This window comes from Maylandia zebra, linkage group LG10, assembly GCF_041146795.1.
Source record: "Maylandia zebra isolate NMK-2024a linkage group LG10, Mzebra_GT3a, whole genome shotgun sequence".
NCBI classification, from domain to species: Eukaryota; Metazoa; Chordata; class Actinopteri; order Cichliformes; family Cichlidae; genus Maylandia; species Maylandia zebra.
Genome location: NC_135176.1, coordinates 14,274,767 through 14,287,787, shown reverse-complemented (window position 1 = coordinate 14,287,787; position 13,021 = coordinate 14,274,767). Strand labels below are relative to the sequence as shown.

The following is a 13,021-nucleotide window of genomic DNA, read 5'->3' as shown; positions in this document are numbered from 1 at the left end:
ATTTTTTAAGAACTGTACATCAGAAGTGTTGAAAATGTAAGTCTCACTTAGCAGTTTCTTGAAACTGTTAAAGCTTAAATTTGATCTGTTTAATTGTGAGGCCAAGCTGAGTTAAGTTGTGATTATACATTTTCGAATTTTTCCTCAAATCAAAATAATCACTGACATGCCCCTAAAAAAAGGTATCTATCTATCTATCTATCTATCTATCTATCTATCTATCTATCTATCTATCTATCTATCTATCTATCTATCTATCTATCTATCTATCTATCTATCTATCTATCTATCTATCTATCTATCTATCTATCTATCTATCTATCTGAAATTTTCATTACAGATCTGTTTGAATGTTGAAAACCCATAAAAACATGACACTTACATTTTCAACAGAATATTTAACACAAAACTTCTCTGGTCTGCTCAAGTCCCAATTCACCTGTAGAGCCTTATATCTGTCACATTATGGTACCTTGACTGACAGCTTCTCTTTGTCCGTCTCCCTCTCTCTTAAGGATTCATTAGTCCCTATAGACTCCAGCAGCCTAAACATATTGCACCATTCAGCTGGTACTTACGTGTCATCTGTTATCTATTGGACTGGTGTTTCTGGTGAGCATATGAATGATAATCAGGCCTTTGTGCGTCCATAGAGGTGCAGCAGGATCTGCAGCCTGTGATGTTGCCTCAGGGGGAGATTAGGAGGGGCAGCCGGCCCTCTGTGTCACGTCGACAGTCACAGCGCCCATCCGCGGCTGGGCCAAACCCCACTGGGACCTTAAATCCTGTTACACTGTCAGCTAAAACCATCATTTGTATTAGAGATGTGTGGGTGTTTAAGTGTGTGTACATATTAAGTGAGGGAGGGATAGTGTCTTAAACTATGAATTATTCATACCAAAAAGAAAAGGAGATATTGACTACATCTCCATAAACAGACTGCTCTCTTTATGTCATCAGGCACGAGATCTTTGGGTATAATTGCGTAAAAGCCCCTGAAAATGTGCTTCTCCAACAGCACAGCAGGCACTGGTCAGTGTTATCATCAGGGATGAATTTGAGTGATGGCAATTGTTCCAACTTAATATCTTATAAATAATTTACTATTTCAGGGGTATGGCTTCCCCTCCCCATCAAACATTAATGTTAAGAAGCTTTACCAACCCACAGCTGCTAGTTACTGAACGCATGAAGCTATGCTGAATTAGTCCGGCTCACTGGTTTGTTACAAAACATTAAATAAATTAACAGAAAAAGAAAAGTGCATGTGGATGTGGAGGTGATGATGCATAAACCTTATAAGTGCCTACAGGTGTATTTTTGTAGCTTGGAACTAGTGCAAAAATGAGCCGTTATAATGTGAGCAGGCTATTTTCCCTCGATTACTTATCTCAGTAACAAGTGATTATGGAGGATGAGATTCTTTGCACTTCTGGCCCGCGCCTCCAGAGGGAGGTCAAAACTATTTGTCAGTCTCCAGTTGGGATTGCAAATTAGGATAAGCCTCCCCTGCGAGAGGACCCATGAAACCTCTATTCCTATCCACGGGATGACTGCTGCACATAATTTGAAAATTAGGGCCTCTGATAACATCTTTATGTTGAGCAATGCGTCAAGCTGCCACCGCGTAGGCTGCATATCTGAGAAAGCTTGATATGAGGCATAATTCTTTTCAAATCTGAAGCGATTAGAGGCCTGAATTGAAAAAGAGAGAGACGCGTTTTACCCCTCCTTTTTCATCATCATCATCATCATCATCATTATTATTATTATTATTATTATTATTATTATTACTATTATTATTTTATTTTAGGGGGGCTTTAGCGCACAAGCTGGCAAGCTCTCGGTGAGTGTTTTGAGGTATGATGAAAACAAGTCATTAACGTATTAACTAATTAGGAATCGTAATAAAAGCGGCAGATTCGTATTTACAGGTTTCAGAGATTGCAGCAAGATTGACAGACTAGTTAATGGCTCATTCCTGGCAGGAAATGAAAGGATGGACTAATGCAAAAAATAAATAAATCTGAAAATGGCTCTTGCGCATATAACAGGTTTTTGTCCTAATGACGAGATCTCGTTAAAGGATTTAACTGCTCCTAATTTGTAACTACTTTAATGGCGCCACCTAATTACAGGTCTTGTTTTTTTTATTTTTTATGGAAGATTAGCGGTGTGAAGCTGAGCGCATTAAGCCTCTTTTATGAGGAGAGAACAGATAGCATCACACCGTCATGTGGCTGTGTTGTGTGGAGCTGAAGGACTAATTCCCTGGACGTGACAATTTATGGCAAATGATGCTTAAAGCATAACACGTAAACAATAAAGCGACAACGAGGAGCCTTTCTTACATTAAAAAAAAAGATGGCCTTCGTGTCAAGTATAGGAACATCAGAAGGAAAGAAAAAGAGGGGAAAACAAGCGTCGAGTTTCGCCTTTTATGTCACGTCTAGTCGTACTTTAACGTTGTGTGCTTAGGAAAGAAGCAGCTCTGCAGAAGAAGAATCGCATTCCACTATTTACTCACATATTACGGCTCCAAGTCTCTTTGAAGGTCTTGTTCAGAAAGCCTTAAAGTGAAAGAAAATGTTTTCCTATTACTTAATTCAATCAGAGCGCGAGGCGGGGGCTTCACGCACCGCGCACTGGGCTCCTCTATGACAGAGTCGCCTTTGTTGGGTCTATCCGCCGCTGTCACACACTTTAATTCGACTCTCTTTCTCTCTCATTGAAAACCCTCCACAATGACATTCAATAAGGGCCGCGGAGTGAAAACCTGGTTATTTTTACATATTCTTTCCCCCGACTCGGCAGGGGCCCGAGCAAAGGAATTAATCACTGCTCTTTAACAGCACTGGCTTCAGGCAATGACTTGTCCCTTTTTTTGTGCCCAGAAATGACACATTAACCCTAAAATGGATATGCATAAACTTTACATTCAGCTGTTGCGTTTATGTTTTTTTCTTATTCTTTCTGCACTGTCAGTAAAGTAGACACACGGACCTGCCGGGATGCAGACGCAAATAATGAGGAAAAAAGAAAGAAAGAAAAGACGTAGGTTTTGGAATCATGGGTGTTTTCTGGTGTTAATTTAAAAAAAGAAAAACTTTAACAATACTTGGCGGCTTTGCCTTGACAGCTCCACCAAATATAGACGCGATTAACTTTTGATTTTTAAAAGCAACTGCGGGGAAATCGCTCTCTAATTTACCTGCTGGATTGAAATATTTGAATAAATGTAAATGTGTGCCAGCGACTCTCCACCTCTACCTCTCGCCCCGGGACACGCAGACCTACTTTAGACTTTAACTCAGACACACTGGTTAATGTCTAAGACAAAACTTGAATGCACGCCGGCTCTCCAAATGTGACAGAAACGTTTTCTCTCGCAAATTTAAGCTCGTCTCTATGATAAAATGAGAATGATGATAAAAGGGAGAATGGGCTGTGCCGCCTCTTGCGGCGTGGGTGGGGCTGACAAGAATAGACTACATTATGCAGTTCATTTAGTTAACAAGTGAAATAATGGGGAAGCGTGCAGTGGGAATGCCGAGAGAAAGGCACAAAACCCTATTGAGAGCTCTTGGCCGCTTACAGCGTAACCGTCACATGGCCGAACCGAGTCCACGGCAGCTATTTAAGGAGAGGCTGTGCGCCTTCAGCACCACTTCGCTGTCCACAGTCCCGGAGAGAGCACGCTGACGCAACCAAACGAGCACGAACGACTTCAACTTTCGAGCACGCCGAGCAACAAGTTTGCAAACATGCCGAGATCTTTTCTCGTGGATTCCTTGATTTTAAGGGAGGCCAACGACAAAGGGAACGAGAACAACCCACCTTTATTCCCGTACGCTGTGCACTCGCCGCATCACGCGCACGGGCTGCCAGGCTCCTGCCACTCGAGGAAAGCCGGGCTTTTGTGCTTCTGCCCGCTGTGCATGACCGCCTCCCAGCTCCATCCATCTCCACCGACGCTGCCGCTTCTCAAAGCATCGTTTCCTCCCTTCAGCTCACAGTACTGCCACTCGGCTCTGTCGAGGCAACACTCTTCATCCAACAGCGTCAACCTCAGCCACGGACCGGGGATATACCAGGCTGCCTACTCGGTCCCAGACCCTCGACAGTTCCACTGCATCTCCATCGGTGAGTAGAGGCTGTTTTAACTACTGATCGAGTTCAGAAAACGCTTTATTAAATTTGTTTCCACAATTCCCCCCCCCCCCGTGGCTCACAGTTTATGTTTGTTTTCTCAGAAAACAGTAACGGCAAACTTCAGAGCAGCAAGCGCATGCGCACCGCCTTCACCAGCACGCAACTTTTGGAGCTGGAGCGAGAGTTCACCTCCAACATGTACCTCTCCAGACTGAGGCGCATTGAGATCGCCACGTACCTGAACTTGTCCGAGAAGCAGGTGAAAATCTGGTTCCAGAACCGCAGAGTGAAGCACAAAAAGGAGGGAAAGAGCAGCGGCCAAAGGACTGGATCACATAACTGCAAATGCTCGTCCCTGTCAACCGCCAGATGCTCGGAGGAAGAGGATGATGACATTCCCATATCTCCTTCCTCGTCCGAAAAGGAAGATGTGGACCTGTCCGTCTCCCCCTGAACGCCCCCCTCTTTGATCCCCCCTTTCTGAAAGATTTTGCTCCTGATGATTTTGAATACAGCCAAAAACAAACAGACTGTTCCACTTGTGTTCAGTCGACTGTACATAGACAGAGAATATTTTAAAATCAGGGGACTGCCCTGAATTATTGTATAGCTGTATACATGTTGTACGTTTTGTATGTAGTTTTTTCTGAAAACAGTCACTTGTTGTTGCCAATCCGATGAATATGGTAGGCATATTTGTAAAGATACCCCCCCCCCCCCCCCCCCCCCCAAAAAAAACAAAAACAAAACCCAAACAAACAATAGCAACATTGTTAATGAGTATTTTGGGGAAGACAGTATTTTGTACTATACTTGGTAAATACTGGTTAGATTCATTCTATGTGGATGGAACTGTGACTTAAAATATGGAAAGCTGGAGAGAAATCCGCCGACACCACTCTGAAATTATATCCTCAGTGTAATTGAAAAAAAAATATTTATTTATTTAAAAATGTTCATACTTAAATAAAATATTTCTGAGCGGTAGACTGCGTTGTCTTGTGGGTTATTATTTTATGTTTTTTTGCGCACCACTGAATGCGCACGGGGACAAACATTCTGTATTCTGTTTTCCGGCTGAAAATATTAGTTTGGGTATTAATTTAAAAGGAAAAAGCCAAAAAGGTACAATTACAAATATTCGAAATTGTATCTAGTATCCTTTATTTAAACTAAGAAATAAGATATAGGGACATTCACATATTAAAACTTTGGATAGCTGCGCTTACGTGAAAACGTTCGCTTTGCTCGGCTTTTCAGAACTTAGACTGTTTCTGTGCAAATTAAACACGCATATTTTAAAATTCCCTCACGAAACGTTAAAGCTGCTGGTTGCAGGGTGTGTTGGTGCTTTGGGGAGATTTTAAAGGTGCTTAACAGAGTTAATTTTCCCCCACAGAAACCCAAAACAAATTTGGTGTTACTATTTCCCCCCGTGAGATTCCCAGACTGCCCTGCGTCGTACACACAAATAAAATGTTCTTTTGCATCGAAGAAGCGCGTTGGATATTACGTGCCTAAGAAGGAGTAAATTAAGTACTTCATAATCTTTATCACTCAGAAGCGATAAATGCATTATCGTGGACACCTCTTACGCGCTTTCCCTGGGGGGCACTCGACCCAGCTATAGCTGCCTGGCCCTTCTGAGCTTTCCCCCCCCCCCAAAGTTTCATCCCAGCTGAAACGATCTGTCTCGTGTGACCGAGTAAATAATCACTGTGGGTGTATAATGGTGCATCAGGAATGCGCATAACTTAAGATATCGATCTAACATGAAAATAAATGAGAAAAGGACGCAGTTTAGTGTCCGTGACCCAGATTGTTCTAATTGTTAACGGAGCACTGTGCACAAGATTGTTGTCGGTTTTATAAACTCTGTGTGCTTTAGCCCCATACAAACCTATTAAAACTCGACACGTGTAACTTGATAACATAAAAAAATATTAATTAGCATAGCATTTTTTTTTAAAAAATTGTTAATGATTTAAACCAGCCAAATGAATTATTTGTCAAATAATACGCGGCAGCCCTTAAAAAAAGAAACCCAGTCTTCTAGGAAAAAACTAAAATGCTCTCCTGGTGAAAAACGAGTGTAAAATCAGTGTATGTGTAATTTTCTTTTTATTTCAGTTTAAAATAAATATTATGTTATAAATAAAAAACGTCCAAAAAATCAAACTATGAGTTAGGTGTATAGTTCCATATTTTTTTGCCCGTTTTACGCACCGCAACAGCGGCTGTTCTTTAGAGCCTTTGACTGCCCAAGTCATATTTATTAGGCTGAATAGGCTTTAAATTATATTTACTCCGTATAAACGTACTGCTAGAGTTTTCTAAAGAGACTAAAAACTGTTCCTAAATTGCGTACAGCACGTTATCTGCATCAGCGTGCCTTATTTGGATGTGAAGTTCCACTTGTAAACTTTCATTTAATTGTTCACTTAACCATTTTAACAAAACTCTAATATTTGCATTTGTTAAGATATGGGATTAGACCATTTTGTTAATTGCACCATAGAGCTCCATTTTGCTCACAACGTCCTCTGCAAAGCGCCCTTTATCCATTCAATAGCCCGGGGGTATGCGCCCTGGGGGAGCTTATACGCTCGGTGCTTCAAATGCTCAATTTATTTATTCTTAATTTTGTGCCGATCAATTCATTGAAGCAAAAAGGACTACGGTGTCTTTTTAAAAAGAAGAAAAGGGAATTGTGGACGTAACCTTGACGGAGCTGAGGAGAGGGCTCCCCTGACGCTGGAGAGCCGCTTGAGTCAACAGGCGCCCATCTAGCAGACTCGCCCTTGTCTTTATTCTGGCTAATTTTTTATTTACGGCTTTTCTTTGACATGTCTCTTATCTATCAGATTAAAAGAACAGCTTGTAACAAATCAGTCTGCACGATTTACAACAGCATTAAAAGGGGACAAAGGGAGCAGGCAGTCAGTACCTGAGAGTCTGGTAGACGGCGCGGCGCTGCAGCTGATTCGATGGTTTGAAAATACGCACGAAACAAAATACTTGAATCCTGAAAAAGAGCCTTTGTACGTTTCTTTAGAAATCAAGCAATTCTGCATGACAAAGGACAATTAATAAGCCGTCTTTTCACGACCAGCAGCTGGTTTCCCCGTCAAGGAAAGTTGGAAAAAATTCAGACTGAATGCGCGCAAAAGCCCTTTGCGCGCAGACAGCAACCCAAGGTGACCCATTTGGCACAGTTAAAATAACCAAGCCGAGGTAAAAGCGAGGGAACTGTCAAAAACATTTAAGCTGAAATATCTTGAAATTGCAAATCCCTTTATGTGGAGGGACGCTGCCGATGTGGGTTAGTCGTACAAAGGAGGTGGTTAAGTTGGAGAGGCTTTGGAAACGGACACGTGGCTTCTCAATGAGAGCTCTTTTGGACCCGCGTGGCTTGCTGTGGCACTGCACATTCAACTACTTTAAACTTATCCAGCTTAGTAAAAAGTGTGTAGTAAATCTTAACAAGTTAACTCACTAACTTTTTACAAAACAGTTTGTAAACTTTTACACACTTTAAGGTGTTTATTTACTCTCGCCTTAAGAAATAAATACAAGCTGTTCCACACTTCCAACTTGGTTTATAAATGCAGAGTCCAGACTTAATGCTGGAAGGGGGGAAATGACTTCCAGTAGATAATTTTCAATCAGGACTTTAGTGATTTTAATACACTTTTAGCTTAACATTTCATCACTTGAGGATGTGAGGCGTTTTTAAAAGACTTGTAACAGTTTTTGTCAGTAAGCCTAAGGAACGCGTTTACTGATAAAACTATAGTGGGTTTGTTTGTGTGGTTATAAATGAAAAAAAAAAGGTTTAATTTTGCTTTAACATTTAGAAGGCAGAAAAATATTATCCCCGCAGTCTGCAGTCTATCACGGTTATCATTTTATATTTCGCTGCAGCTTCAACTAACATCTCGACCTGCACTGATGGACTGGAAATGGGTTCAGCTGCTCACGCTGTGTTATAAAATGAATGTTATTAAAAAAAAAGACAGAAAAAAAACCCCGCAAAAGCAACACGTTTCATTACGGAGCTGTTGTTGGTGACAAAGTGTGTTGAGCTTGCTGAAGTGGCAAGGAAGAAAACCGCTCGTCATTGCCTTGAACTCCGGCTGCATTCTGCTGCAACATTTGAACCTATTCAACTGTATATAATCTGTTTAACAGCTAATCAGCAGTGTAAGATGAAGGACTGGCACGCAGCTTCACTTTTCCTCAGTCGCCCCTCGCTAATTGAATATTCAATGCGCGCACTGTGCTCTGCTTGCCTTTTTCAGTGTGCTCAGAATACGCCTTTTTAATTCTCGGCCCATACACAAGCAGTGTCAAAGGTTGAGAAATAATGAACTGCTCAGACATGGAAGAGACCTCTGCGAGCGCCACCACTGACGCAACCTGAATGCCTCCGAGGATGATTTGTCTTTTTTTTCTGTCTAAATAGGTATGAGATTTGACATTTGGACAAAGAAACGTATTTGTTTTCTGTCGGCGTTTGACTGTGGCACCTGCACACAGGCCACTGATGTAAATATCAGACTTAGACATAAAAACTGGGGATAACAGAACTGTGCCGTGCGCACTGAGATGCGAAAAAGAAACATGTTGGTGTTGGTGGTGGCCTATTTATTGTGTCTAGGTTAGAAAGAAGAAAAAAAATCAATTACAGAGTTTTCATTTGCTTTTGATGGTGTTAAAAAAGACTTGTGTGTCATTGCGTTTTAAAGCATTCTGTCAGTTTCTGTTCCAGGTAGTAGCAGAATTGTTGCTGAGATGCTGCTGCAGTACGTAGACCTTATGCTGTTACTGTGTGGGCATGCAGAAGGAAACCCTTTTTTAATAATAATAATAAAAAAAAGGGGGTCAGGAGAGAGTACAAGCGGTTGTCTTTCCCCTAAAGACGCACAAACACGCGCAAAGTACACGCACTAAAAACACTCTGGAACCAAAGTGACAGACAACCCGAGTGATTCTCTCGGCCGACAGATAAAGGGCACCACACCTCTACCATCTCCATCGCCTTGTATGCCAAGCAGCTGAAACGCTTTCACGTGCCTGGAGCGCACACTTTCTCCGTTTTCAGCGCGTTTGTCTGTTTGTTTGTTCCGCAGCTGGGTGGCTTGCGCGGATGTGCACTGTGAAGCAGGAGCGTCACCTGGTGGCAAAGCACAGAGCCAGGAGATTAAAATGGAAGCGTGTGTTCCACCAGGCTTACAGAGTTTTGACATGAAAAATCTCGGGGGGCCCCCTTACAGGAATACTTCTTATTCAGGCAGCAGCACCGGTCAGCTCTGTTATTCTCCTTTCAGGGAGCTGCTTTGAAAAGGAGAGGAAAACAGAGAATTCCTATCTAACCATCTACTTGTGAAGATTGGCACTAAGATCCAGATACATTTTTTAAGAAGGGCAGAAAAACAGTCAGGAGGGCACTCTTTAAAAACCTATTAAACTGTATTCAGCCTGCATGTACCTTTCAAAGTGATAGAGAAGCAATGGTGGTCTCTTACTGTAAAGTAGAAGATGAAGTTATCACCAAAAAGTTACAAAGTTAAAGATGAAGCGTTTGTTTCAATATTTAAAGCGAACTTGGTGTACTGATCCTTTGTGCCATGTCAAAGTGGTGAAAAGGAGCGTTACACAAAATATGTGCAGCACTCATGACTTTTACCAAAATCTCAGACTTGAATCAGCTTTGTATGGGTGGGCCTTGTTACAGTCATCACCGAAAACTTTGATGATGAAATAAAATAAACAACAAGCATCTGAAAATGTTTGGTGGGTTTTTTATGGAGTCTGTGAAGTTTTGAAATGAAAACAGAATTTGCTGGTGTTGCAGCCACTGGGTCAGGGGACAATTTACTGGATGAGAAAAGAACAGACTTATATTGGATATCAGCAAATTCTCGAGTATGTAAAAAAAGAGAAAACACCAAAGACAGAAAGGGGATCATTTCCAAATGTTTACCAATATAAAACAGCAGTGGTGAAAGATCACAGAGCTAGAAGCCTTTTGAAATAACAAAGAGCTGAAAGCTGTGATTCTGAGGGGAATTATGACTAAGAACTTAAGGAACCCAAACTTTTTCTTTGGAAAATATAGCCAAATGAAAAGTTTTCTTCCTTAAAATATTTAGAAGTATTTCTTTCTTTTGCATTTTTGGGATTGGTTGCTTTCATTGTCAGGGGGTACCAAAACACTTCATGCTGTCAAAGTGGAAACGTCAGTAAACTAATAATTAACAAATAATTAAACTCTAGCTCTGAAGTGGTGAGCTGGACATGCCGTGATTTAATAACAGTCATTGACACGCTGATTTATGTAATTTTTTTTTTGAACATTTTATTTTCATAGCTTTCTGTTGTAACAAAACTCATCTTATGTACATTACTTTAGGTGCCATAATCAGATAATTAAGGCAAAGCTCATCTCGAAGGCTCCCCCCACTCCATGATTACACGCAATTCAATCAATAATTTTCAGTATCAACAAGTATACATGAGTTACAAAGTAATTAAACACTATGACATGAATCACACATCCAGGCTGTCCAAACTACAGTATAAAAACACCGCAACTTTTAATTACATGAAGGACATCTTAAATACAATTTAACATACAAAGTGATTTAAAAAAAAATCTTCTTTTTTTGGGCTGTTCACTCAAAAATAGCAGAAAATGCAAAACGGAGATGGTGTTATTCGACTTTTACACAAAGCACCATTAAGATCCAAGCACAGTGAATACAGTCAGCACGCACAAACTCAAGCTCCAGTTTACTGTCTGACGAGCAGCGCTGATCACATCATCAGATGACCAAATAAAACCCTCTCATTAAATCCAAAGTGAAATCCATTCAATCATATTACAGAAAAAAGTGACACAGGAATTAAAGCTCTTAATTCATGTGCTGATAGAAATTTCCTTTTAAATACTTCTTTAAAAAAAACAAACAGCCACCAGCTCTTCACTAAGCCTGTCGTTGCATGTGTAATATACAGTATCAGGTTTACGTAAAGTCACGTGAAACTTCATAAAGGAATAAATAAAGTCATTTTCCTGTAAAGGATCAGGCTTGAGATCTGTATTCAGGCTATTGAGAACAAACTAGGTTGACACAAGTATGTAAAAAGGTCATAATCTCATGCGGTGCCATCACATCGCTCACGAGTATGGGACAGGTTTCTTTCCAGTGTCTGTATTCTGACATTTTTAGAAATGAGTGTACCAGAATCCAGACAGCGCTCCTGCAGACTCAGCTCTCTCCATAACAAATGACTAACCATCAGTGATTAGTCAATGCAACCCGTGGAGCTTGCTTACAGACCGCATAGAGGAGCAGAAATCGTAAAGGTATGCTCATCTGCTGTGGGTCAATTTTTCTTCAACCTTCAGCACATTTCTGCCTTAGAGTTAAATCAGCAAACTATTCGAACAATTTGGCCTCAATAAAAATCTTGTGGGCTGGATTCTTGACTTGCAAATTGACTGGATGCAACTAACGGATAACTGAAATGTCCATATTATTATCTCACTGTTATTGTTTATCCCATGCAAAAACATGTGACAGGGCGGGTATGAACACAGGACAAGTTAACGTATCCAGATGACTGTGGTGTTGTTGGATGACTCCAGGATAATGAGACCGATCACAAGCTGGTACATTGATGATTTCATTATATTCTACTATTTTTAAAAATTGAAGATAATTATTATGATCCATGATTTTAGAAAATGTACTCATACACAGATGTTTACATCCAACATCCATTTAAATCCTGAAAAATGAAATGATAGTAAAATATTCAACTTTATGGTGGAAAAAAGTGTTTATTGACTTAACTAAACAAAAATGAAATATGATTTTGCATAAATGAGCTCTCATTTGTTTTAATTTGCTTTTTTTGTATTGTGCAATGTATTTTTCTTTAATTTTACAATTCCCCAAAACTCATGCATCAAATATCCATTCACTAGGGGTTAAGAGGGAATATCTTCAGTTTTATACATTTCTTGGAATAATTATTGATTTAAAGCTGATCTTAATAAACTGTAAAAAGCTGCGTGTAAAAAAAACAAACCCATATTCTATCATCTGTCATATTTGCACATTGATAAAGCCACCTTGAGTTTATTGTATCATGCTTTTGTTGGGGCTGCTTTGCCCTTTTCCTCAGTGTCATATTTATCTATAAAGAACAGAAACTCACTGAATCAAATGGTCTAACGGGCTGACGGGTGAGCCGCGTCTACGGCACCGCTTTGATCGTGAGTTTCAGTTTTTTTCTTTTGGAGAAAGGCTCCGCGTCCCAAAGTGCAGAACAGCATTGTTTTAAAAAACCCAGCTTTGTTCCTGCAGCGATAACTCATGTACGCAAATCATAGTATAGTTATTTTAAAATCCTACATGCTGCTGTGTGGATCCTCTAGTTTATTATTTATGTCTTCACTATGGTACATTGTGCTTATCTGCTGTCCATGTATTTCTTTAAATATGCGTGTGAGGATGGATTACCTACTTACTCCATACCAAACCTTCCTAACCTGACCATTTTGAACTAAGTGTACCTGACTTGAATATTTCCATTTCATATCTTTAAACTTCTCCATACTTCTACTTTACTGAACTACATTTCTGTTATATCAGACAGATACAGCTACTAACCCTTTTATGCACAAAAACATCTACTAATCAGTGCAACAGATATTCCCTTCGTTTTCTTTCCTACTTCGTTAATCATCTCCAGACCCCTCGGGTTTCACTTCTAACTGTGGTAGTAAAATGTGGTTTAGACACTGCTACACCAAATGACTCCATACAAGTTTAAAAGGGACATTTTTTTCAGAGGT

General features: G+C 40.3%; 1 protein-coding gene across 1 annotated transcript; it reads left to right on the top strand.

Annotated features, from left to right (window-relative positions):
* The first annotated feature begins 2,979 nt into the window (after window positions 1-2,979).
* gsx1 (GS homeobox 1) lies at window positions 2,980-4,864 on the top strand. Its single transcript, XM_004563997.3, has 2 exons — window positions 2,980-4,143; window positions 4,254-4,864. The coding sequence occupies exons 1-2, from the start codon at window positions 3,765-3,767 to the stop codon at window positions 4,604-4,606; spliced, it is 732 nt and encodes a 243-aa protein (XP_004564054.1). The 5' UTR covers window positions 2,980-3,764; the 3' UTR covers window positions 4,607-4,864.
* The last annotated feature ends 8,157 nt before the right edge of the window (window positions 4,865-13,021 follow it).